This window comes from Mus caroli, chromosome 6 (assembly GCF_900094665.2).
Source record: "Mus caroli chromosome 6, CAROLI_EIJ_v1.1, whole genome shotgun sequence".
Taxonomy (NCBI): Eukaryota; Metazoa; Chordata; class Mammalia; order Rodentia; family Muridae; genus Mus; species Mus caroli.
The window spans coordinates 145,337,851-145,363,018 of record NC_034575.1 but is presented as its reverse complement, the minus strand read 5'-3'; the positions used below and the strand labels follow the sequence as shown (position 1 = coordinate 145,363,018).

General features: G+C 42.6%; 1 protein-coding gene across 3 annotated transcripts in view; it reads right to left on the bottom strand.

Annotated features, from left to right (window-relative positions):
* The window catches only part of Ccdc91 (coiled-coil domain containing 91), a 163,516-nt gene that overhangs the window by 34,212 nt on the left and 104,136 nt on the right, over positions 1 to 25,168 (bottom strand). For all 3 annotated transcript variants that reach the window (XM_029478591.1, XM_021165354.2, XM_021165355.2), the window contains 4 exons: positions 24,820 to 24,927; positions 9,788 to 9,880; positions 9,630 to 9,698; positions 8,065 to 8,241 (listed from right to left, as the gene is read on the bottom strand). In XM_029478591.1, coding sequence (XP_029334451.1) covers positions 8,065 to 8,241; positions 9,630 to 9,698; positions 9,788 to 9,880; positions 24,820 to 24,927 — 447 coding nt within the window. The remainder of the gene's footprint in view (positions 1 to 8,064; positions 8,242 to 9,629; positions 9,699 to 9,787; positions 9,881 to 24,819; positions 24,928 to 25,168) is intronic.

The window sequence follows — 25,168 nt, the reverse complement described above, 5'->3', positions numbered from 1 at the left end:
GGAGTCCCGGAGCCAAGATGGTGCTCTCTGCAGGGCAGGTCTCTGGCACGTGTGTTTCATGCTTGTGTGTCCCTGTCTCCCAGGTGATGCCACCATGAGCACAGAGAGCTCTACAGAGCTTCTCCCACTTCCCTTCTCACGTTCAGGTCTCCTGTTTCTCTAAATGGCTGGGCCATACAGAGTTTGGGGCCACTTTCTGGGGACCCCATACTACCTGGCACTGCTAACGGGGCTGGCAGAGCCAGCATTGGCCTCTGTTGCTCAGCTGTACACACAGGAAACTCTAAGCATCCAACAGGATGGGTGTAGCTCCACGTCCCAACATGGCCTACTGTCATCCTATGTGAATCCAAGTGTATGGTCCCAGTCACTTCCACTACCACAGACAATCTGAAGCAAACTGTTATTTATAGTTAGAAGATGACCACACTCCATAAAAAGTAAGTCACAGAGCCCTGTCTAGAAAGGTTTTAGTTTGCTCTAAACAGTCCCTGTATATTATCCATTCCACAGGACCCTAATGTGGCACCTGACTTCAGACCAGTGTTTCTTTCAAGAATTAAAAGAAAAATTGAAAACTAGAGTAATAAATAAGCCTTTAATGTCTCAAAGGTACTACCACCTGGCCGCTTCCAAGCAGAACTTGTTTTAGTTTTTCCTTCCCTATCCAACTTGTGCCCACCCTTCCTCTGCCCCGCCCACAACCATGCCCACCCACTCCCCATGCCAGATCCCTCCCCTCCCCCCAGCTTCCTGCCCTTCCCTCAGTCCTCTCAGCAGCATTTTACCCTCTTGTCACCTCTACGCACTTTTCCTCCTGTCCATCACACATATCCATATTAACAGAATGTTCTAGGATCTAGACACAAGCAAGAATGTGAGCACTTGCATCTTTGGGGTTTGACTTGGCTTGGTCTGAGTTTGTGTCTCTCAGTTAATATACTACCTTCCAGATCCATCGGTTTTCCTGCAAATTTCATCTGTACATCTGAGTAAAACGCTGCTGTGTTCACATATACTTCTACCATCCATCATCTGTTGATGGACATCAAGGTTAATTCCACTTTCCTGTGATAGTATAGTCAATAGCCATGTGTGCAAAGGGTCTTGATAGCACGATGTAATAGGCCTGTGTCTCCAGCTACATAACCTCTTCTCTAGGATTACCTATAGATTATCAACAGGCATCATATACTTAATACAAAGCAGACTCTTAATCCTAACAAAACTTGATGCTTTCTCAAAAATTTATTGTAATAGGAATTTGTTCTTAAAACCACAATATTCTAGGAAATGGCTGTGATGATTGACAGGTCTGGCCAAATGTAACCGCCACCACAATTCAGTTTAATTATCACCTGACAGGAGCTCCCACAGCCCTGGCAACCACTGTCTAACCCCTGTCACAGCTCTCTCCTCAGGATTTTCTGAATGGCGCCATATAACCTGCATTTTAATTCCCCAACTCTGGCTTCCTTCCTGTATCTACGGACTTCTCCACTAGTGACTCTGTCAAGTACGCAGTTGTAATGCTTTTCTTTCCCTTCACATCTCACAACACCACTTTAACTCAGCTTGTTTACCACGGCTCCTTCTTAACTGTGCTAACACTTCACAAATGCCAACGCACTTGCCTACTTGCTCAGCTCTGTGTACTGATACCTACTTTACAAGCAATGGGATAAGAGAGCCCTGTAAGGACAGTGTTCAGCTAAGGGTTTTCTTGTGCAGTTATTTATTCCTATCTAAGATGAATGTACACTTTATATTAAGACAGGACCTTGAGGTGGAGAAGTTGGGGATGGGGTGGGTGGGGATGGGGGTGGGGTTGAGAAACTTCAAGACCTCTAGAGACAGGCAGCCTGAACCTAACAAGGTCAGATGCCCACTAGGATGAGCTATAGAACCTCTGTAACGTCATGTGGTACAGGCAGGGTAAGGGCTGGAGTCATGGATGGCTCAGTAAGCCCGAGGATCTAAGGTTAAGGTTTACAGAGGTTCCATCTGCAGACCCCAAGGAAAGCCCTGAGCATAGTGAGGCATGCTTTAATGCCAGCATGTGGGAACAGACAGGTGTCTCTGGGGTTCCCCCACAGTCACCCCACAGTCACCACAGTTCCCTCTCAGGGAACCCAGATTCCAGAGAAACAGCCCATCTTGAAGAGGAGTGAGGAGCAAAGCCAAGAAATAAGATGGTTGATCCCTAGCTTCCACACACACAGACAGGAACCCATGTAAGGAGCACACATTGGAGTGATGGCAGCTCCTGCCTTACAAGTCAAGTTAGATACAGCAGCAACTGACCAGAAAATAGCTGTTGCTCACTGGAGGTGATGGTCCAGGGCTATGACAGTCACTGATCATGTCAGGACAACCACAGCCAGCTCCTCACAAGTCTTCTACTTCCAACAGGAAGCCATCCCTCTCCTCCTCCTCCAAATCCTTACAGTGGCTTCTTTGTCTAGAATAGCCTATAAAATCATGGAGAATAAAACTACCCAAATAATCCTGACATGAAGAGCACCACTGTTCTCCCTGTTGTACAAAATAACAATGTCTCATCAACTTTAGAAGTACTTCATATTTGAGGGACTTTCCTAAGGAGAACAAGGACATTAGTTATAAATCTAAAACGCACAGCTACAGTGCTCCAGGGTAGGGAACAGAAAGTAGGGGGAAGATTTCAGATTCCTATCACTAATAAACCAAGGGGAAGTCTATTTATAAATTATATTTCTGGCCTAACCACATAACTCATTTAGAAAAATTAATTAAACTCCGAGGAAAAATTTTAGGGCAGTTTATAATAACTCATTGCTTTTTTTCTTCAACTAGTTTTCTCTGGGGAGTGCAATTAATTCATAATGTGATGCCTACAAATTTATTTTAAAAATTGGGATAAGGCCAGCTTTGGCAAATGTGCCTGGAATCCCAGCACTCAAGAGGCAGAGGTAGGAGGATCAGGGGTTCAAGGCTATCCTTAGCTATTCAGTGAGTGTGACTTCAGCTCTCCGCATAAAAGCGTGTCTCTAAAACAACAATAAAATGTTGGGCTCAATACAAGGAGGTCACAGGAAGAATCGTCCAGAAAGTCTATTCTTCAGTAGCAGGCACTGCAAGCCATTGTCTAAATGTCTATTTTTCTTGTAGCTGTTATTTTATACCTATAATAATCTTATTTCTTATTTATTAATTTACTTTTTCCTTATTATTGAGAATGTGAGGGAAAAAAATCCAACTATGGTCACATGAGATGCTGCCAGAAAGAGTTGGAAAAGGAAGCTTTGGTGACCTCTTCCCATGAACACACAGAGCCAACAGCCTCTCGAGCACAAACACCCTTCATGAGAAGCCACGGGCACTTATGACACTCTCCCTGTGTGAGCTCAGACCCAGGCACATCAAAGCTCCCTGGACATGGTCACAAATAGCTCTTTGTTCAAAAAAAACCTGCTGAGGGGAGAGATGGCGGACTGCCCCACTGGTGTCTTTGTGGGTGCTCATGGCACTGGGTTGTCTCACCTGTGACAATACAGGACAGGGCAAAGGGTGCTCTGAAACAGGTAAGAACAAAGAGCATCACATGAGCTGTCCCAGCCCTGCCCAGTGGTGACAGAGCTTCATGGTTTCTTCAAGGGAGCAGACGAGTTACATCAAAGCTTCATCTCCACAGGGTTGTCTGTGGGGCTAGCCTCAACCCTCCTGGGGGCTAGGGGAGGCAATGAAGTGAGACAGAACATGCCAGACAGCTGGAGCTAACAGGATACACCTCATGGAGGCTCTCAAGGCCTCTGCTTAGCTGACCAGGCTAATGACTGAGGAAGAACAGGGAGGGAGCTGGTTTGCTAATGCACAAACACAAAGTCAAAACATCAAGAAAAATAAACAGAGAGCCAGGTCCCAGGCAAAGGGACAAAATAAATCTGAAACCCATTCTAATAACACAGTTGACTTATCTGACAGAGAATCCGGGATCCATAGGAATGGCCAAAAGGTCTGTGAAAGGTGAGCTGCATCAATGACTCCAAGGAGGCCCCACCTCACCCTGCAAGGATGGGTACCATAGGAAGACAGGTCAAGGAAGAGGAATTGTGTACAGTGTTGTTGGGAGGATGGTCAGCACGGTCATGGAATGATCAGCATAGATGAGTCTCAAAAGCACCTCTAAGGCAGCTCCCATATATCTACACACGCCCATAGAGGAGGACTGGGAGAATGCAGTGGCTAGGAGATAAAGCCTGGTGACTCAAGAGGAGACAATAACAAGTGCTAACGCAGAATTGAAGAAACAGGCCTAGCTATGAACAGCAGAAACCTGGGGACACTGTGCCAGTGAAGGGCTGCAGCATAAGACATACAGAGAAATTTCTACAAGAAACCTCTAGGTGATACCTGATCCTGTCAACCAAACCAACCAACCACCCAGTGTTACTGTGGAAAATTACACAGGATCTGTGAGGTCAGATAGCCACTCATGTAGGTTAGCTACAGGAGACTTCAGTTCCTGACTTGTCTTAGGACATGACTTTTTCTGGCACACATTTGGTGAGCTAGACGCTACTTGAACCTCCTAGGAAATTTAAGGGTAGGCAGAGGTCAGATATAAAGTTCTCAAGAAAGGTCAGTCATTGTGTAAACACTGGAATCAATATAGGTTCTGAGAGAAAGTAACGGTGGGGACATGCAATATGGGTGTTGGCGCTCACGGGAGCAGTGGGGTCAGACTTAGCTGGGGCACACATGCTCTGGATATTGAGAGCAGAAGGCACCATTCTGAAAGTTCATAAGCAGCCTTCAAAAGAACTGTAATTTTAGAGGGGCCCAGGCACTTGTGATACAAAAGATAGCGGCTTATTGATTCAGAAAACTATTTTCTCTGAGCTCCTTGTGGAGCAGAGTAAAGTCTTAAACCTTTCAAGCCATTACTAGGAATTACTTACTAATTGTCTGCCTATGTATGGGCTGTATTTTCCTGTGTCTTTGAATAATATTTTTAATTTCTAAACAACACACATTTAAAATAATACAAAGCAGCTTCAGAAACAAATCTTTTCTGTCCCTCTGAATTAATTCTCTGCCATGTGACTGTTAAAATATAGTTTGTTTGTTTGGGATGTGTCATGAGGTAACTTCCTGAGATGAACTTTGCAAAGCCTGCAGAATTCCTCCTATGTCATTACTAAAGTTTCTCATTAGTGCTTTAGAGGAGTAGTGGTCCCGCCAAGGGAGGGGCACAGATTTTGTTTCTCACTTGAACCACTGAACTTTAGATTAGTGGTCTGCTGTGGCTAGAGAACACACGTTTCCTTACTCTCTCGAGCCACTGAGTTTGACACCCTTTTCTGGAAGGTTCTGCTGCTGGGCAATCTGGACACAGCCATTACAACTCTGTATCTTGGTCTGTACTTTCTGAATTGTAGCCAGGGAAAGCTGGCTCATGGGCCCTTCTCAGGACCTGTGTGACCCTCAAGAAGGAAGCCACTTTTTCAAAGCCACTTATGGAAAATGAGTTTTTCCCTCCCAGATCTTTCCTTTTAAGTTTTTACCAGCCTTTGCCCCAAAAGGTATTCTGTAGCTGAGATAAGGATCACCATTTTCTGTCACTGGCAAACATCTTAGACGTGGAGCTTTCCCTGTGGGGTAGTGAGGATCTGGTAGGAGTTAGGGACAGGAGCAGTGAAATGACCAAGATACATGGTATTCATGTATGAAATTCTCAAAGAATTAATAAAAATACTACACTGAACAATAGAGACAAACAGCAGGTTTTCCAAGAAGCTGCAGAGCCAGGAACAGAAATAGCTCACAGGCATCTATAGCATCTGTGAGGCTGCAGACACAGCACCTCCTCAGTGGGCCCTGAGCTTTTCATAGTTAATGCCCTGTACAAACTTGTAGTTAGGGAGACGGAAATAAGGAGAGAGCTGGTTAAAATTTTATGAAGCTAGCTTAGTAATAATTAACCATTTTTGAATAAACATTGATGGTTATACAAAAATTTGGAAAAATATAATTTTGATAATTTTTGCTAAATTTTTCCTACTTTTATGAAGCTATTTTAGTTATACTTAATCCACCACTCTGCCTGCTTAGGGTCTTCCTTTCAAAGAATGTTAATATTTGCCTAATTCCTTTTTAGATACATATAATTTATAATTTAAGTATTTAATCAATTTGGAATAGATTTTACATAGAAAGTTCAGAAGGCAATAGGAAGCCAATTGTAATATTTTTTAAAAAATTCCTAATTAAAATTCTTTTAAGAATTTAATAAAAGTATAAATTGTCTTTGCAGAAAAATCTGCACAAATGTGCATTTTTGTGTAATTTTAATAAATTCCCAGACTTCCTTGGACCCTTCCTGGGAATACAGACTAAAGTCTGGTTGTGCACTGGGACGCCTGGCTCTACATACTCTGTCACATGATGAAAATACAATTGAACCCAGGAGGGACTGGGTAGTTCTGGACTGTGCCTGCTCTACTGTTCTAACCTGTTCATTCTCAAATAATAGTGCTGTTCCAACTAAACCAAGCATGTCTCTGCCTCATTCTCCTCTGAAACACTCCCCTGTTCACACAAGCTCCTCACACCTCTGCAGATTTATTTTCTCCTACCAAGTGACCACTGACCACTTGACATGACCACTAAACATGGCAACTGACATGACCAACACTTGACATGAGCCTAAGTTAGCTTCCTCACCATCTCTGTTGAAAAGGCTGGGTTACTGTTTTTCCACTCCTGTATCTAAAGAAATAAAAGAGGCACGAGGGAGAAACAGGCAGTCACATCAGCTATTGCTACAACAGAGTGGAGTGTAAGTTTGATTGTGGCTACTTCATGATTATTCTAAATAACCAGGCAAGGTGTGAGCTTCACAGAGCTTTCCACAAAAGCCATTTTCAGTTTCCCTGAGCAGGAGTGTAGTCTTTAAGAAGTGAAGTAGCAATTGATGACTATGCTGAAGTCAACATGTGAAAATAAGAGCTGATTACAAAGACTCTGAGAATATCTGATAGGCCAGCTCATTCACGCTGCTCCCTCATGGCCGCTCCCTGCCCAGTGCTCCCTGCCTGCTGCAACCACAGCAGTTTCCGCTCAGATAGGCTCTACCAAAACCCTATGTTTCTAGGAATCTTCAATTCATTCTCAACTTACAGGGGACCCATTTTCTGCTGTGTGTGCTTTGCTTTGTTTAAGGTCCTTTTTAGCCCAGGCTGGACTCAAATTTGCTCTATTACTGAGGCCAGTCTTCAAGTGCTGATCTTCTTGCTTCTATTCCCGAGAGCTAGGAATACAGGCAGGGAGAACCATGCGCCCAGCTTTGGAGGGGACACACTTTAAAGTATAAGGTATGTTGTGCTACACCTTATGGATGCCAGGCAACCAGGACAGAAAACGGGCTTCCGTGAAGGTTATCTATGCCTTTTTATACTTGTATAACAGACAGTCAGTCATTCAAGTACTTCTGCCCACAGGAAGCCCAGGTTACTGTAAAACACAGCACAGGAGCTCAACTGTGAACATGAAGCTTGGGAAGACCAGTGGGCAGAAGCTGGTCTGTAGGGCCAGCTGGCTCACTGAGGCTTTCCTCTCATGGGACTACGGGGATACTTGTGAGGCTGTGTTAGCCACTGCTGCCAACCCAAGGTGCATAGGTGTGTAAGTCAGACATAATTAATTTGAATCTCACTGTTTCTAACCAAATACATTATTTACTATGTGAGTGTGCACCCATTTCTGCATGCATGCACATGCATATTCATGAAAGGTAGGAGGGGAGAAAGAGAATTAAGAAATGAATGGAGGAAGTTTAACACAGAATGTTAAATGGAAACATGAATCTGATCCTGCCAACACAGAGGGAAAAGGCAAAATATATCATAGGATTCTTACTAGGAGAAACGAAAAAATTATTGAAGTATGTAAGAGAATAGGTCAGAATAGAAACACTGTGATGTGAACTGACCCGTGTACTACAGTGACCTCACATCAGACATCGCAGCATGTGCCTTTCCCTGTGAGGGGCGGGTGCACAAGGCCCCAGGGTGATTTGCTCACCTGACTCATCCTCTGCTGCTCCTGCACAGCGGCCTGGATGGCCTCTGCCACCCTCTCCTGATCTCTTGCATGTTCTGTCTTCCACAGTTCCCTTTCTTCGGCATGAACTTTCTCCAGATTTTCCCTTTCTTCTTCCACTGCTTTAGTGATGACATCTTTCATTGCTTCTTTCTCAAGCTTCAACACAAAATGACGGAAGCAGAAGCATCAACAATAAGGTCAAATTCCAGCCACGAAACTTAACCCACATGGTTAGTCCCAACATCACAGTTTTTATGTTTACTAAAACTGTGCACAGTACAATCGATCATTTTTAAACAGATTTTCATCCTTGCCCCCTGACATTTCTGCACTTTAAAAAAAATCAAACCTTAGTGTAAAGCAACAGGCATCAAAATGTAGGTCTTAAATTAGTTGTGGTAAGGAAAATACATGCAAACTGAAACATGTCTTTCGGGACTGTTACAACACATTGTTTTTTCCCCTGAATTTTCAAAGACTCCAGTAACTGATGTATAATTTCTAAACCGTTGGTATCTGGAAAGTACTGACTATCAGGCTGCCCTTCCTGAGGAGTCTGTAACAAACTCATGCACAGTAACCATCCCATCACCAACCTCCCTAAGTTCTGGAAAGCAAACAGGGACTTTCCCCACTGTTCCCTTCGCTCAGTCTACCCCCGTCTCCACTCAAGGAAACAGCTTTACCTTCTCCTCTTCCTGGGTCCACTCTCCTCACTCAGAGCTTGGCACGCATCCTAACGAATTTACCTTAGAATGCTGTCTACACTCGTGAGTTGGTTTCCACCTCCTCTTTGGCAATTCATTTATCCCTCACTTCACACTTGCATGCCCTTACCAATGCTTTCATGGGTCAGCCTCCTGCTCCATGCAGCTAAGGTCTATTTCCTAGACTGACACACTTAAGCCACAGGCCCTCACATCTTCCTTAACTAGACATTCAGATCCTAACTCAGCTCTGAAGACTAGCCATTTCTCAAGGCTCAATTCTAAGGTGAGTTATTACTGATAAGCATTTTAATGCAGATATACAACTTACAAGGTCAGGATAATTTACTCACTGCCTTGTTGGTATGGTATTTTTAGCCAACTGTAGGTTCATAAGGAAAAGACAAAAATTGCAATAGTTCTTGGATCACCACCATCAACAAAGTGAGATTACATGTGCTATTCAAAAACCATGTGATGGTTACTGAACCTACTTTCAAGTAACAAGCATAACTGTTTACTTCTGTCTTCCTGTCTCTCTGGTGACATCCACCCTGCACTGGAGGTGGCTATCAGTGTTCTAACATAACTGGCTTTAAAGAAGGAACTAAAAATCTATGTTGCAAAGCCTTCCAATGCCAACACGAAATAGAATATGAATTAACAGGAGTATGAACGGTCATGTTGTAGGTCAAAAAAAGTGAAGAAAAATGGAATTCTGGAACAAAGTATTGTTTAGTGACACTGTTAATGAGATGGGATGTAATTCCACTGAGAAAGAACACCAACCAGCATTATGGTCGGGCATATCTTCACAGCCTGGACAGACATACCTACCTTCACAGCAGACTCCAGTGTCTCTTTGTTCTTCTGCATTTCCTCCTGGAGGCACTTTTCCAGTGATTCCTGCAAATGAGAAGACAGCAGGGAGGATGCAGGCAGGGAAGGCAGCAGAAGTGCTCCCTCCCCGGCCCTGGCAGGTACAAAAGCCTTACCTTCTGCTCCTGTGACTGCTGAGCCAAAGCTTCCTGGATTTTCTCTCTTAGCAGTTCCTTCTCAGTGTCCAGCACATCTAGAAGCCTCTGATGCTACAAGGAAAGACATCTGAGCTATGACTGTGGCTCTGAAAATCTACCAGTGAGCAAAACAGGGAACATCTGTTCCAGGTAACAGAGAGAACTGAAGGAAACAGGGGCATTTTGGCAAAATGAGGGTACAAGAAACCGGAGCTGACATGTCTCAAGTCATGCTCGGGACCCTGCTGGATTCTCTGGTTCAGCCAGGCATGCAGCTCAAGCTCTGGCTTACACATGACAACTTCACACCGACAAATCAACTGTAACATGAAATGTGTGCACAGAGCCCCGCTTGGAGAGAGGGCTCCTAAAACGGAGGGTATCATCACGCAGCTGCAGAAGCACTCAGAGCTCAGATAGATTGAGGGGCACTTGTGGAGCAGACACACGTTCTGTGTGTATACTAAGCTCTGTGGAAGACAGAGATGGACAGTTTTTCTCACTCTAAGTTTTCATCAGTTTCTAAAATGGAACCTGTGAAATCAAAGAAACATCATGCGTGCAGAGCCCAGACACACGGGGCTGCACCCCATCCATCACTGACAAGTGAGTTATCTGAACAGAGGTTTCTAAACATGTTCTACGTTTAGAGCCTGAACAGATTGACCAGGGTCCTGGGTAAGGTCATCTGTTATTCTCTAATTACAATGTTACTTCCCATCTCATTTTTGAAAAGCAATACAAATGTAGTTTCTCCTGAAAGGCAAGATCAGTCTAACTACAATACAGATGATGATTCAATCCTGAAAAGTTTCTGGTACCATGTGAATCTGTCAAGGTCAGGTAACTGCCAAGTGAGTAGATTGTATAAGCAGTGACCACACAGAAGCCTTAGCTTTCACCCCACAGACATGCACAGTCACAGACAACATCCATTTTAACTACACACAGGAATCCAGGCCTCGGGTCTGAGCAGGGAAATGCCAAGTTCTTAAAAAAAAAAAAGGCTGGGGGGCTGGGGGTATAGGTTCTGGCAGAGTGCTTGCCTACCATGTACAAGGTCGTCGGCTCCATCCCCAGCATGACGAAGCCACATTAGAGAATATATGCAAAGGTCCCACCCAGGGCAAGCAGACTAAAAACTAGTAAATATGAAGCTAGGAAGACAGTGTATCAGTAGGATGCTTGCCATGCATGTGTGAGAGTTTGAGTTTGGAGTGCCTATGCTCCTGTAAGCACTGGAGAGTATGAGGACAAGCCTGCGATCCAAGTCAGGAGTCAGGGACAGGAGAATCCCCGAGGCAAGCAGGCTAGACTAGCCTAGCAGGAAACTTCTGGGTTCAAATGAGAGGTCTCACCTTCATATATGAGGTGGAGAGTAAAAGAGAAAGACACCTGATACCTATCTCTAGCCTCTACATGCACCCACACATATGTACATTCATATACACATGCCCATACCCATGCCAACAGACATATAAACATGTACATCATAGACATGAACAGGAAGAAAAGTATAATTCTCTTGAGATGAAAACTAATCAGTTTAGACTTACACAGGTTTAATAAACATAATTCAATAAACAATATTTCTTTAAAAACAGGATCAACCATTCACAATTAACTTTGCAAACCTGCTGAGAGGAAATCAGTGGGTGACAAGGGAGTCCAGCTTCCTCAGAGGCCAACAAGAACACCAGCAAGATGTGTGCACTAAGATGCAATGCTACACTGAGAAAATGCCCCAGAATGCTTCTTCTTACCACAGCATCCATACAGAGCACATAGTTTGGCCTTGTCTGGACAGAGCTCACTGACACTGACATTGAAGGAGAGTTTACTCACAGTATCCAAGGTGACATTAATCATGAGCCTCCTTGGGTTATGCACACGTATGCTTTACGTGAGCTGGGGCAACAATGAACCCCACAGCTGAGGGCTGTGCTGCCCCCATAATTGCCTCCCGTCCAATGTGTAACCTGAGCCTAAGAAAGGGTGGTCCCTTTTCAGGTATTAATGAATTCTACAACAGTTTTATAAAGTCATTACCAGAAAGGGAAACTATCTAATAACTGTGTTTGTAACTATCAGGTCTAACTAGTAATTACCTATAGCAACGAAAAGCTACATAATTAATACTCCACAAAAGGCCTTCCTCACCACAAACATCTATAACAGAATGGATTCCATCTGTTTATTCCTGTGCTTTTCACAACACTCTTAAAATAAGACAGAATGACCTCCCATTCCGTTCACCCTCTCTAGTTCATGGGAAGATGAGGAGGAATGGCAGAGAAGTATTTAATTCACCATGCTTATATAAAGTCAGACAATCAACCACATGTATCAGTCATTGATTCTTTTTATTTGACTAAGTAGATTTTTTTTTGTATAAATATTCAGTGGGTTCACCCATCCTACCATGGATAAAGCAGTCACAAACTGCCTTAAAAACACATCTTTATTTCTTTTACAAGTATCCATAAGCTGCCTCAGGGTAATGTTCAAAAGTTGAATCCAGTCGCTCGCAGGGCTTTGCAGTGCAGTGCAAGCAGGGGGCTGCAAAGGCCACAGGCCAGAGCCAGCAGTGCAGCCTTGCTTCTCCCTGGGGAACAGCTGATGTGTGGTGGCTCTGCTTAACAGGACTAGCCTTTACAGCTCCATAAAAGACATTACAAAAATTAACTGAAACTATCCCAGCCAGTCTCATCCAAGAGGGGTCTGTTACAGTTTGCTTACATGAGATAATATATCACTTCTTAAAACTGCAGTGCAAGTTTAATAAAAAAGTATAATAAAAATTTATATATATTTTACATGAAGATATAAAAATAAAAGAGTTATAAAATTATGCAATTGGAGAAATAAGTTCTAGCTTTATGGAGTAGAAGCTGCGTGCAAGGGTGTCAAAAACAATCTTTTGAAACAGCCAAAACACAAAGCATCCAGGTCTACACTGCATCCCCAAAGAAAGCACTCAGACCCCAGACTCAGATGCAAATACAGAGGTTCTGTGGTTTCTACTCGATTCCTGAATGTGAAACAAGACAAAACAAAAACAAAAACAAAACCCAACCTAACATAACACAACCTAACACAACACAACCTAACACAACACCCTCTTCTTCCTTGGGATATGAATGTAAACATTACAAGTCATGCCTGGGGCAGATCCACCCAATCACACACTGGTGCCTCCTCTGTACTGCAGCTCAGATTAAGCCATCTTGGTGGCCTGTGGCCAGGCATACTTATCTACATACTTTGTACCTGAAACCTACCATTATTCTTCTGTATTTGTGGTATTTGCTGGTGCGTATTCTGTACAACTGTCTGACTTTTTCCAAGTCTCTTACTCTGTACACACCAACTGAACTCGAAGGACTCTAGAAGGATCTAGAAGAGCATGGTCACTTCTGTTTGACATGAATGGAAATGCATGATAACTTGATAAGCTATAAAATGAATCACAGATAGTCATTTATGGGACAGTGCGTTAAATATTACTGGGAAAGAAACCTTAGAGAAGATAAACTGAGATTTCACAAAGCCAGAAAGATCAACATGCTTCTTACTGAGAATGAAATCAAACTGTAACATTGCCTAAAGTAGCAGATCTATACAACCAATAGTCATATTCCTAATAAGCATGGGGAACATCAGTAAACAGTGGCTCCAATTTAAACAGGGCTTTGATTTACCAAGTGAAGAAATAAAACATTGGGAGACCAGTAGCACAGAGGCTGACAGGACTTCCACAGTAGGCTTCCATCTTAGATAGCTGGTTTAGATAATCAGAGGTTTTGACACACTCCAAAACTTAAGCAGAGTCTTTCTGTCTCTACGCCTCTAAATGAAACAGCTCTTGAAAATTCATCTCAGCCCTATTCTATCTGTGTAAACATAGCACAGTAGACTCTCACAGCAGTGACCGGCAGCTTGAGAGAAATGATCCTCAGATGTACCAAGCCCGACCACAACTATCTCATATCTTAGCAGCATCCCGTTTGCATGGGTGTGACAATACCACGGGACACAGAAGTGATGTATAGCAGGGACTTCCTATCATACATACGTAGTAATGAAGAGAGAGCAGTTTCCTGGTCTCGCAGTGACACCTTCAAGGCTGGGTTCTCACTGCCTCCCGCTGAGGTGTTGAGTCCACCCTCCAGGTCCTGTTCCCAGCCCTGCCCTCGGAATTATGTGGCAATATGAATTTTGAAAGACATGAACATTCACCCGATGTTCCTAATAACAAAAACCTCCAAGTGCCCAGAATGTGTACTTGCAAGAGTAAACACTGGAGGAACTATATACACTTTGGGGGACATTGGGAGTGCTGTGAGCTTTGTAATGTAGTGCTACTAGGAAAACAGACTATGTACAAGTTGTGGGTGTGTGTGAGTGACTGGGAACACCAGGCAGATGGGAACTCCGCAGCTTCCATACCCTAAAAACAGTCCTGTCAGTCAAGTGGAAAGAGAAGCTCAGACAGCCACTGCTCACAAGGAATTCATCCTGAAGTATAGCAACTGGCGTGTGCACAGCAAGGCTCTAAAGCACAAAGTAAAGCATCTGACATGGGAAACATTCTACTGCTGTCCTCCAATTCTTTAAGATACTTAATAACTAATTCAAAATTTAGAAGCTAGAAAGTGTTTAAAATAAAAGGCACCACGTAGAATGACATGATTCATATTAGAAAGCGGCCTCCCAATCTCAGGGGAGGGTGTTTCTTGATCTCTCTCCAAACATATGTGCAGATGACCTATAAAAAGGGCATAAAGGGTGTTTTGGTGTAACTATATTTTCATTTAAGCGGCTATTGCAAGACTGTGCGGTTCTGTCAATACTCACAGAATAATGCACCAGGATGGTGAGCTTGGTGTGATGAACACTGCAGCAGCCCCAAGGGGCTTGCTTTTTCTGACAGTCAAAACCCAGGACTTCAGGTCCCATTAACATACCTCCTGTCTGTCAAGTCTTCCCACAAGCTCAGGCTGGCGTTTGCTTTCAGAGCCAGCATAGTATCATTACTATAAATAATCCATTTTATATCTAGCTTCTTAGAGATACAATGTCCTATATTTAAAGTAAAGGACACACATATTGAAAGCTCCGAGAGTCAGTAAGCCACACATTATACAGACAAGTTTGTAAGCCCAGCATATCATCACAACTGCCAATAACCCAAAGAAAAGCGAGAATTACATTAATTCTTGACTGATAAAAACAAGCAGCCAGTTTTTCATGAATCATGTTGAGAGGAAAATAAGGCTGGCATCCATCTAAACCCTGCACAGAAAGTGGCCATAAACTAATTAAATAAGGACCTACATGCAACCAGACCAAAGCTTCAAGGACATTATACTGAGTCTCCCTAAGTCATCTGGTCTGCAAGATTCCCTGGTGGACATTGCCATTAACCACTTATTACACCCAGACCATGTTGGGAAATAGCTGTGGGTAAGATTTACACAGACCAGTAACACACTAAATTGCTGGTTCTGTGGAAAACCAGGCCACACATACATAAGAAAGAAGAAGATAGATGATCAATAAAAAGATTTAAACAAAAGCCTCCCTGCCCCACTCCTCAAGGCTGAGCTGACAGTCCTGAGATCATGAAGACATAGCTGTTGTTGTTTATTTTCAATATTAGAGGCTTTTATTATATATATGCACATATATATGTATATATGTGTGTATATGTATGTATATGTATATATGTATACACACACACACACACATATATATATGTATATATATATGTATACATATATATATATGTATCTCCCAGCTTTTAATATATATAATCTCCAGCTTCCTCTTAATCAACTAGTACTGTTTGTCATGTGGTTCTGGGGATAGAGGGTTTGCATCTCTGCTCTTCATGACATCGAGGATTTGGAGAAAGGCCTTTGAAGTAATGAATGACTCCCTTGAGCATTCCCTTAAGTCAGATCTGGTGGTGATGAGATCTTTTGTTTGTTGGTCTGAGAGAGCCTCTACTACTCCATCATTTCCTGGGGCTGTAAGGACTCCTGGCATGAGTTTACCTTTTACTTTTAACAATCTCATTCCACACTTTCTTAGCTTGCCAGTTTCCCTTGAGCCGTTCTCACACCTAAACACTAAATGAACAGAATGTGCGGACTGGGTTGAGACCATCTTGGGAAAGATGGATGCATCCTCATGTCTTTATTATCTTTAACTGAGGTAAATAACTTAGTGCTATTGAATATCATTAATGCCCTAGTTCCCTAGAAGATCATATGCCCAGGTAGAAAAAGAGTAAATAGACTAAAAATACTGCTGGAGATATGCAGAGCAGAGGCTAGAATGAGCCTTGTGTGAGGCTCGTGTGAGGTACTGGGGCCCTGTCTTTTATAGAACAAAGGACATTAACAAAACCCATTGTCTCTCTTCTATATGCAAGAAACATGCATCAGCTAGAAAAGGGGAATTTAAATCAAAATAATTTATTTCCTAAAGTGGAAAACACAGATGGCATATTTTGCAGTCTCCCTAATAACAGAAAGGATATGAGAGTAACTGAGCAACAGATTCAGTAACACACAGCCCTCTCCTCACATAGGCACATACCAGACTTATGGTGCAACACTGTTAATAATTCAGCAATCAAATTATAATAATTTGAAATTTTCAACCAATAATATTTAAGTATTAGTATTAAATGAGTTAATGCAGTAAAATGCTTCGAGTACACACAGAGACACACAGATACACACACATATGCTGTGTAACATTGCTGCATATGGGTTTTGGGGAACAGGGCACATGTGATTTAGATAATTTTATAATTTGAACTTCACTTATTAATTTTTTGCTCATTTGTTGATACACAAATATTATAATTTCTGCTATAGTTAAGGTGTATGTAGACTCATGCATATACAAGTAAAATCACCATACCTAATGAACTTTTCCTCAAACAGCTGTAAAAGGGGTTCAAATGGTGAGTACTGGAATGTTGGTCCAGAGAATCTTACGTGCAATGCTACAACAATTCTTTCTGCATATTGAGGGTCTAAGTATTAAAAGTAGGCCTCATATTAACTCAATTTTAGGAATTCTGGGCTACACGGTACCAAAAATAAGAAATAACTAATTCTTTGTTTGGCGCAGAATCTGTTATCATAGAATTTTCTCCAGAATCTTCATTAAAATAGCCAGTCAGCACCCAGCACCCAGCACCCAGCACCTCCCGCCAAAGAAATGGAGACTCTGTGGGTAGAAGCCCCCTCCTGTTGAGCTGTTTATTTTCCTGTCTTTCTGTAAGTTTCTGTTGATATTTTTCTACTGAAAGCAAATAAGCATAGCATAGTAAATTACTGTTAAGTATTGACTTATCCCACAGGAACACTCTGACAAATACATTTTTTTTTTCTGAAGAGATACCGGGATTCCCAAATTGTTAAGGTAAAGACAGCAAGATCATCAAAAAACACTCCCAGAACAAGGGGAAATGAATGGCCACCATCACATACTGTGTCCTTTTTCTGTCTTTCAGTCTACACAGAAGTGTTACCTCGCCCTGAAAAAGAACAATGTTCTAACTCAGGAGCAATGATGCTGAGGTAACAGCTGGGGAGCCTGGGTCCCCTCTAGGGAAGGCACAACGTGGCGTGAACATCCAAAGTTGTCTCGAGAGCCATGGAAGCAAACCTGAGAATACTTGATGTCATCACTCACTATGTCTGAGACCCTGATACCACCAACTCACCAATGTCAGCTTCTTGTCCTCCCACAGGGAGGAGAGCTGCTGTCTCTTGGGCTGTCATGGAAGTTTCTATGGTAGGCTGGGGGGTGCAAGAATGCCGTTTTAATATGAAAATGGATTCGTGTGTCCAACTGCATTCCAGTGTGATTTGAGGCTCACCTGAGACTTTGTATTTGCATGTTGAGTGGAAATGGCTCCTAATTCCGCATACTTAACCCTAATTCTAGGATAAGCTAACAAGCATGACCTTTCCCACACATGGCCTTCTGTACAGGCAGCCCATTTCAGTACCAAGGACTGTTCCACCTCTATTATTTTTTAGGAACTAAATCAATGGAACAGTATTTTTAACTCTTAAGGCCTGATGTTTAAAGTCTAACTGTTATATGCACATGAGACAGCTGAGTTTGATTCCTTCTAATCTGGTATTGATGTTGAAGGATTTCGTGTAAGACCCTTGTATCCACTTTAGACACAGTGCTGCTATGCTGGTGTCTTGAACACTTTCAATGTGCTATATACTATGTGGAAATGCACCTTCTCTACCCAAGCCACTCATGGGACACTGAGCAGAATGAAGACATACAGACACATTCCCCCACAGATGCCACCCCAGCTGATTCCCTTCCATATGTGATTCATTCAGCTGTTTGTAGTCAGTTGTTTAATTCTCCTCCTCACACATTATGTTTCTGTCCACAGGGTTTTGTGTGAACCCTGACTTCAGTGCAGTCTGCACTAACGTATTTTCTAGTCTGACAAGCCTAACAACTTTGTCCCTCCAAAGGTTCACATTAGCCCTGATACACTCCCTTAGCAAAACACTGTGCTTAGAGTCATGGACCTTCTTTAACAGCTTACCATGAGGTTACTCTAGAATTGTACAGCAATTGCCTCTGGGATAAAATTTCCATCTTGTAAAACCTTACGTCTTGGAGGAAAGCTCTTAGATGGAGGAATGTTCTAAAGGGAGGTGAAACATTCCATTCTCCATAGAAATTCTTAAGCTCAGCAAGTCCACAACTAAAACGTTTCAGGAAGTCCCTAAAACTGACCTGGTGAACCCTTCCCTATACAAACTGTAAAACTGGCCAAGAGAGAGGGTCAGAAGAGCTGAACTACTTGGAGATGATGCTCAGATCACCTGATCTGTCTGTCTGTCAGGCACAGACTTCAGACTGTAGAACTGCCTCAAAGTTGTGAAGTGTGGTCCAGGATTTCAACTATCTGTAAACTATCACCACTGCTAGGGTGGGCTTTTGGTGATCCAGCTGTCTTTGAGTCAGGGATTACTCCTGAAAGTAATCCCTCACCCATATTCCTGTAAATAACCCAACTCACTGGTTTACCAAGTGGCTTGGGTGGTATTAGTGCTATGGTCTGTCACTGGATTTGGGTTGTATCAGTGCTGTGATGTGGTCAGTCACAGGTTTATTATCCGTGGTGAGTAGATTATTTGTTCACATTTCCCCAGGAATAGCATCATACAGCATCTATCAACATGATTACAAACACCAGAATGGACAACATCCCTTTGGGACATTCTTCTTGTGTAGCCACAGCACTTTGTCATCTTTCTAAGGACTAAAAGCCATGCTTCCCAGTTTCCTATTCTAGCTCCCTGACAAATCCCCCTGTACAACGCTGCTGCTGCTGCTCCAACAGGACAGCAGCCACTGCCAAGGAAGCCGTCTTTATTTGAATAGACTATGAACTGAGAGACTCCAGACAGGCCAAGCAAAATGTTCATGGAGATTATATATCTGTCTGTCTGTCCTGGCTTTCATCTTAATATGAACCTGACTTATCTTTATGGCTTATTTGGTTTTAGGAGGATGGTGACTCATTTCTCCCTAAGAATGCATTCAAAAGAAATAGGAACACGTGCCTTATTAGTGGAGTAGGCTTTGTTTTAAAATAACGATTTATTAAATTTCTTAAATTTACTGTAAGCAGAGAATAAAGCAAAGAGAGGTATGTGGTAGAAGAAAACAATCTCCTGGTTAGCCATGATCTGTTCACATATCCCTAGGTACACATTTGGGACAATAATTAGCAGTTAATAAAATGTGTTTTTCTTGGCAGATAAATGGTCTCAGAGCACACTTTATCTGCCTATTTAATAACAATGAGACTCAAATGTTCTTGATAGGTAAAGATGAACAAAAACACCATTACAATTTAGATAACACTGCTGCTACTTTATAAACCACTGTGTAGAATTTTTTAATTCTAATAATTAATAGCTAATTATACTTTCTATTAAACGATTTTCATACAGCCTGAATTCTGATGCCAGCAGTTTCATCTCATTTTGCCCATGTAAGTATCAGTATGCAAAAGTAACAAGCAGTTACTTAGTTATTGAGTTGTAACTTAGTTACTGAGTTAGGTAAAACCTGAAGATTTTATGGAGTCTGGGAGCCAGACTTCCACCCTCTGTAATTCTAGTATTTGGCACTGGAATTCATTCCTCTGCTTAAACAGACAGACTGCAGACACTGGGACACCGGGCATTGGACAATGCTAGGGTGGGAGCCTTGAATGAATAAAGGCTCCCAACACCTATGTGGACTCTGCTAATGGCTATCTAAGGTACATCAGACAAGAACCCAGATGTGCAGAGAGAAGAGCCAGGTGCAGTGGAGCAACTGTAGGCAGAGGAAGAGAGCCTTAGGGGTACACATCACTAAGGGCAGGGTTCACCAAAGAACCACACACTAACAGGCCTGGAGGACAGAAGAGGCAAGGAGAGGGAGTCAGCAGGGGTGGCTGTGTAAGAGGACTGAAAACTCACACAAGGCTACGCTGCAGTGTGTTGAGTACTTCTGTGTCAGGAAAATACTTAAAAGCTTTCAAGTGATTGAGCTTAGGATTTAGAGAAGGTATGACATCATGCTAGCTTTCAGAGTGTCTGCCCTTTTATCTCTTCAAGTATGTCTTTATCTACATATGTGCACCCTTCCTTTAATCTCACACCCCTCTCCCACCGAATTTTCTAACACTGTGTTGCACATCCTGATTACAAGTGCCTTCTGGACTCTGAAGTTGGAGGAAAGCTCTGACTGCAGTAGCCTCCTATGCTTTGGGAAAGATCACTGCTAAGTCACTGTTCAACCTCTGTGTAACCTATTTCCCATCCTTTTTCAGCCTTTATTAATTTCCTCTCTGATGCAGTTACATTAAAGCTATTTTCTAACAGCACATTATTTGTCTATGATACCAATCCCATCTGTCACAAGTTTCGAAATGCATTTTGTCTGAGAAACAGAGCAATAAAAATATCCTTTTATCTGCTTTCATGCCAGTCTGATCCACTGAAGTTACAGCTGTGGGGAAGCACAAGTCCCCTCAACTTTTATTTTATAAAATGAATTTATTTCAGGAAAATAAGTTGTCACAATACATGTCTGTGTTTTCCTTGCTTTCTGACTTAAATTCCTTTGGTCTTGTTTATCAGTTTCTGTTTTCTTAAGTACTTACCTGATGAAAACCTAGTACCTGCACTGCTGCCCACTAGAAGTGAATAAAGGAGAGACACAAGATATGAGCTTTGCCAGGCCGGGGGCAGGACAGTGTATGGCTGAGTCCACCAACCAAGACAAGCAAGCTACCTCAAAGAGGACAATGACAGGGTGGAGCCAGCAGAGAGCCAGGGGAAACAGCCCATGGTCAGAGAAACAAACACACCCAAGAGAAAAAGGCCGAAATACCCAATTAAATCTCACAGAAGAGAAAGTGGGATATGCCCTTGGACATATTGGTACAGGAGACACTTTCCTGAACAGAACCCCAATGGCTCAGGCTCTAAAATCAACAAAATGATAAAGAGGACTTCACAAAACTGAAAAGCTTCTGTAGGACAAATGACACTATCAAAAAGACAAAAAGACAGCCTACAGAATGGAAAGAGATCTTCACCAACCCTACATTTGACAGAGGCTAATATCCAAAATATATACAGAACTCAAGAAGTTAGACACCAACAAACCAAATAACCCAATTAAAAAATGGGGTACAGAGGTAAACAAAGAATTCTCAACAGAGGAATCCTAATAGTTGAGAAACACTTAAAGAAATGTTCAAAGCCCTTAGTCATCAGAAAAATACAAATCAAAACAACTCTGAGATTCCATCTTATGCCTGTCAGTTTGCTAAGATCAAAAAAAACTCAAGTGATAGCACATGCTGGTGAGGATGTGGAGCAAGGGGGAACACTTTTCCATTGCTGGCAGGAGTACAAACTTGTACAGCCACTTTGAAAATCAATTTGGCAGTTTCTCAGAAAACTGGGAATAGTTCTACCTCAAGACCAAGCTATACCACTCCTGGGCATATATCTAAAAGATACTCCAACATCCCACAAAGACACTTGCTCAACTATGTTCATAGCAGCTTAATTTATAATAGCCAGAAACTGGAAACGACCCAGATGCCCCTCAACTGAAGAAAGGATAAAGAAAAAGTGGTTCATTTACAAATGTAATACTGTTCAGCTATAAAAAACAAAGACATCATGATTTCTGCAGGCAAATGAATGAATCTTGAAATATCATCCTGAGTGAGGTAACTCAGTCTCAAAAGGACATGCATGGTATATATTTACTTATAAGTGTATATTAGCCATAAAATACAAGATGCATGTGCTATACTCCATAGACCCAAGGAGTCTTGACAGGAAGGAGAACATAAGCAAGGATGCTTGAGTCTCACTTGGGCGGGGGAATGGAATGTGGAATGGTTGAGGAAGGCAGATGGATGGAGGAAACTGGGTGGGAGAAGCAATCGGGAGGAGCATGGGGAGGGGCAGGGGGAGGGTCAGATGGCCACTAAAATGAAGAGAAATCTGCAATAGATGGGGGGCGGGGCGGAAGGGTCTCTCCAGGAAGAGATGGAGACCTGGGATAGGGAAGGCACCCAAGAATCAGTGAGACCTGGGATGCAGGGCAACCACCAAGAATCAATGGGGGTGGCCTTAGCTGTGACTCACCGCACTGGGAATATGTGCCTGGAGAGGCTGCTTCCTGTGGCCAGGCAGGAACCTTGGTGGAGTGTTATGGACAACAGCCCACCTACAAAACTTTCTACCTAAAACTTAATTCTATCTACAAGAAATGCAGGGACAAATATGGAACAGTGACCGAGGGAAAGGCCAACCAAGAGCCAGCCCAACTTGAGACCCATTCCACGGATAAGCATCAATTCCTGACACTATTAATGATACTCTGTTATGCTTGCAGACAGGAGTCTAGCATGTCCTCTGAGAGGCTTCAGCAGCTGTGGATCAGACAGATGCAAACATCCACAGCTAAACAGTGGATGGAGATTGGAGATTATTATGGAAGAATAGGAGGAAGGATTGCAGCCCCTAAGGGGGATAGGAACTCCACAGGAAGACCAACAGCATCAACTAACCTGAACCCTTGGGGCTCTCAGAGTCTGAACCACAAACCAAAAAAACATACACAGGCTGGACCTAGGTCTCCCTGCACATATATAGCAGATGTGCAGCTTGGTCTTCATGTGGTTCCTGAACAATAGTAATAGGGGCTATTCTAAAAGCTGTTGCCTGTATGTGGGGTATGTTCTTCTAGCTAGGCTGCCTTGTCAGGCCTCAGTGGGAAAGGAAGCACGAAGTCTTGTAGAGACTTGAAATTTGAGGGATGAGGAATACCCTGGAGGACCCCCACTCATTCAGAGAAAAAGGAGATGGGAGTCTGGATGGGGGAAGGGCTGTGGGAGTGGGTAACTGGAAAAGGGGGCAGTGAACAGGATGCAAAGTAAGCAATTAAAAAAGGAGATTGATCTACTTCAGATAACATATACATAAATAACTTTAAATTAATTTACATCAAATACTTATATACCTCCCAAATGGAAATCACTTGAAAGCAACCATAAGAGAATGTTTTGAGACTGAATTATATGAAAGCTGTTTACCAAAGAGATTGAGACAAATATGAACACAGGTGACCACTGGTAGGTATCTCATGATGCAACCTACTACCTCCTTGTCAGACAACTCCCTGTGTGCTCCAACCTATGGCTGGGGGAATGTTTCTGTACGCACAGCCTTACCCTAACATTCATAATTCTCTCAACTTGAGAGTTCAGACTCTGCTATACAGAAACACAACCAACACCATGCAGCTTTGCCTTTAGCAAGCAGAGTGGACTGTAATAAAGCAGTGAGAGGCCAGAGACTAGCTGCTACCTAAGAGGATCCTATGCACAGGGTTTCTTTCACTTTTCTTCCCCTTCTATTGTGTGTGTGTGTATGTGCACACTCGTACACACAGGTGCTTGCAGAAGCCAGAGTTTGTTATGATTCCCTGGAGCTGAAATTACAGGTAGTTACAAACTTGTAGCAGTGAAGGACAGAGGCAGGAGGCTCTTGGAGGCTTGCTGGCCAGTCAGGTCAGCCAGGTTCAGTAAAAGGTCCTGTCTCACAAAAAGATGGAGACAGACATTACATTCTCTCTCTCTCTCTCTCCTCCCCTGCTCAAACACACACACACACACACACACACACACACACACACACACACACACACAGAGAGAGAGAGAGAGAGAGAGAGAGAGAGAGAGAGAGAGATCTTTAACAGAACAGATCCCTACTTGACTCTAGCCTATCCATAACCTCCACCAAATTTTATACTTAACTTTGATTCCTCAACTGTAGTTAATTTTCTTCCTAACCTATTAAAAAGCTGCTTCCATTTTCCAAGTTTTATGTCATAAAGCATCACAAAGAAGTATCTTACTGACTAATATTACTGACTATGGTATACCCATAAAAGCTCTTCGATTAGCAGCTTAATTTCTGTAAAGTAGCTCAGTGTTTTAACTTTTAAAAACATTAAAAATTTCACAAAGAAATCATTACTTAAGAGAATTATTAAAAAGTCCAAAATTAATATGTTGTTTCCCTGTTAGCATATATTTTGTTTGTAAGCATCTGTGAAAAATTAATCTTACATTCTGAACACCAGCTATCTCTCTGCTTCTGTGACTTTGTCTACCTTAATATAACCCAGAAATGGAAATGAGAGTGATCATGGATTAAAGGGAAACCCACGTAGTGTAGGCCTTTGGCCCTGTTTGTCGTAGTCTATCATAAAGTTCTCTAACTACATTTATTCAAGGGTACTTGTTTTCCAAGATACATCAAGGAGCATGGACGGCTGGCAGCTGATAGAGAAGAGCCTTAAGTCTGGAGGAGGGAGGCAGGGGGAGCGCTGGTGTGTGGAGGGCACGCAGTCAGTACCTGAGCATGCAGGAGCTCCTCACACCGGTGAGCTTGCTTCTCGATTGCAGACACATATTGCTTCTCGATGGCATCTAGCTGCTGCTTAACTGAAGACTGCAGAAGTGCCTAGAAAAAAAAAAAAAAAAAAAACTTGGATCAGACAACCTGGAGCTGACTGCTGGCATGAGAGTCTTTGACAGCTCTGCATCTCAAGTAGGGCAATCTGCACTCCAGAACCCACACACACGACAGCAGGGTGCACTGACACGGGACATTAAGCATCTATCTTTAGGTTTTATTGCTGCTAATACTACACTTTTTTGGCTCGGATTCTACACACCTTCTCCTTAAAAAAGTCAAGCCGTAG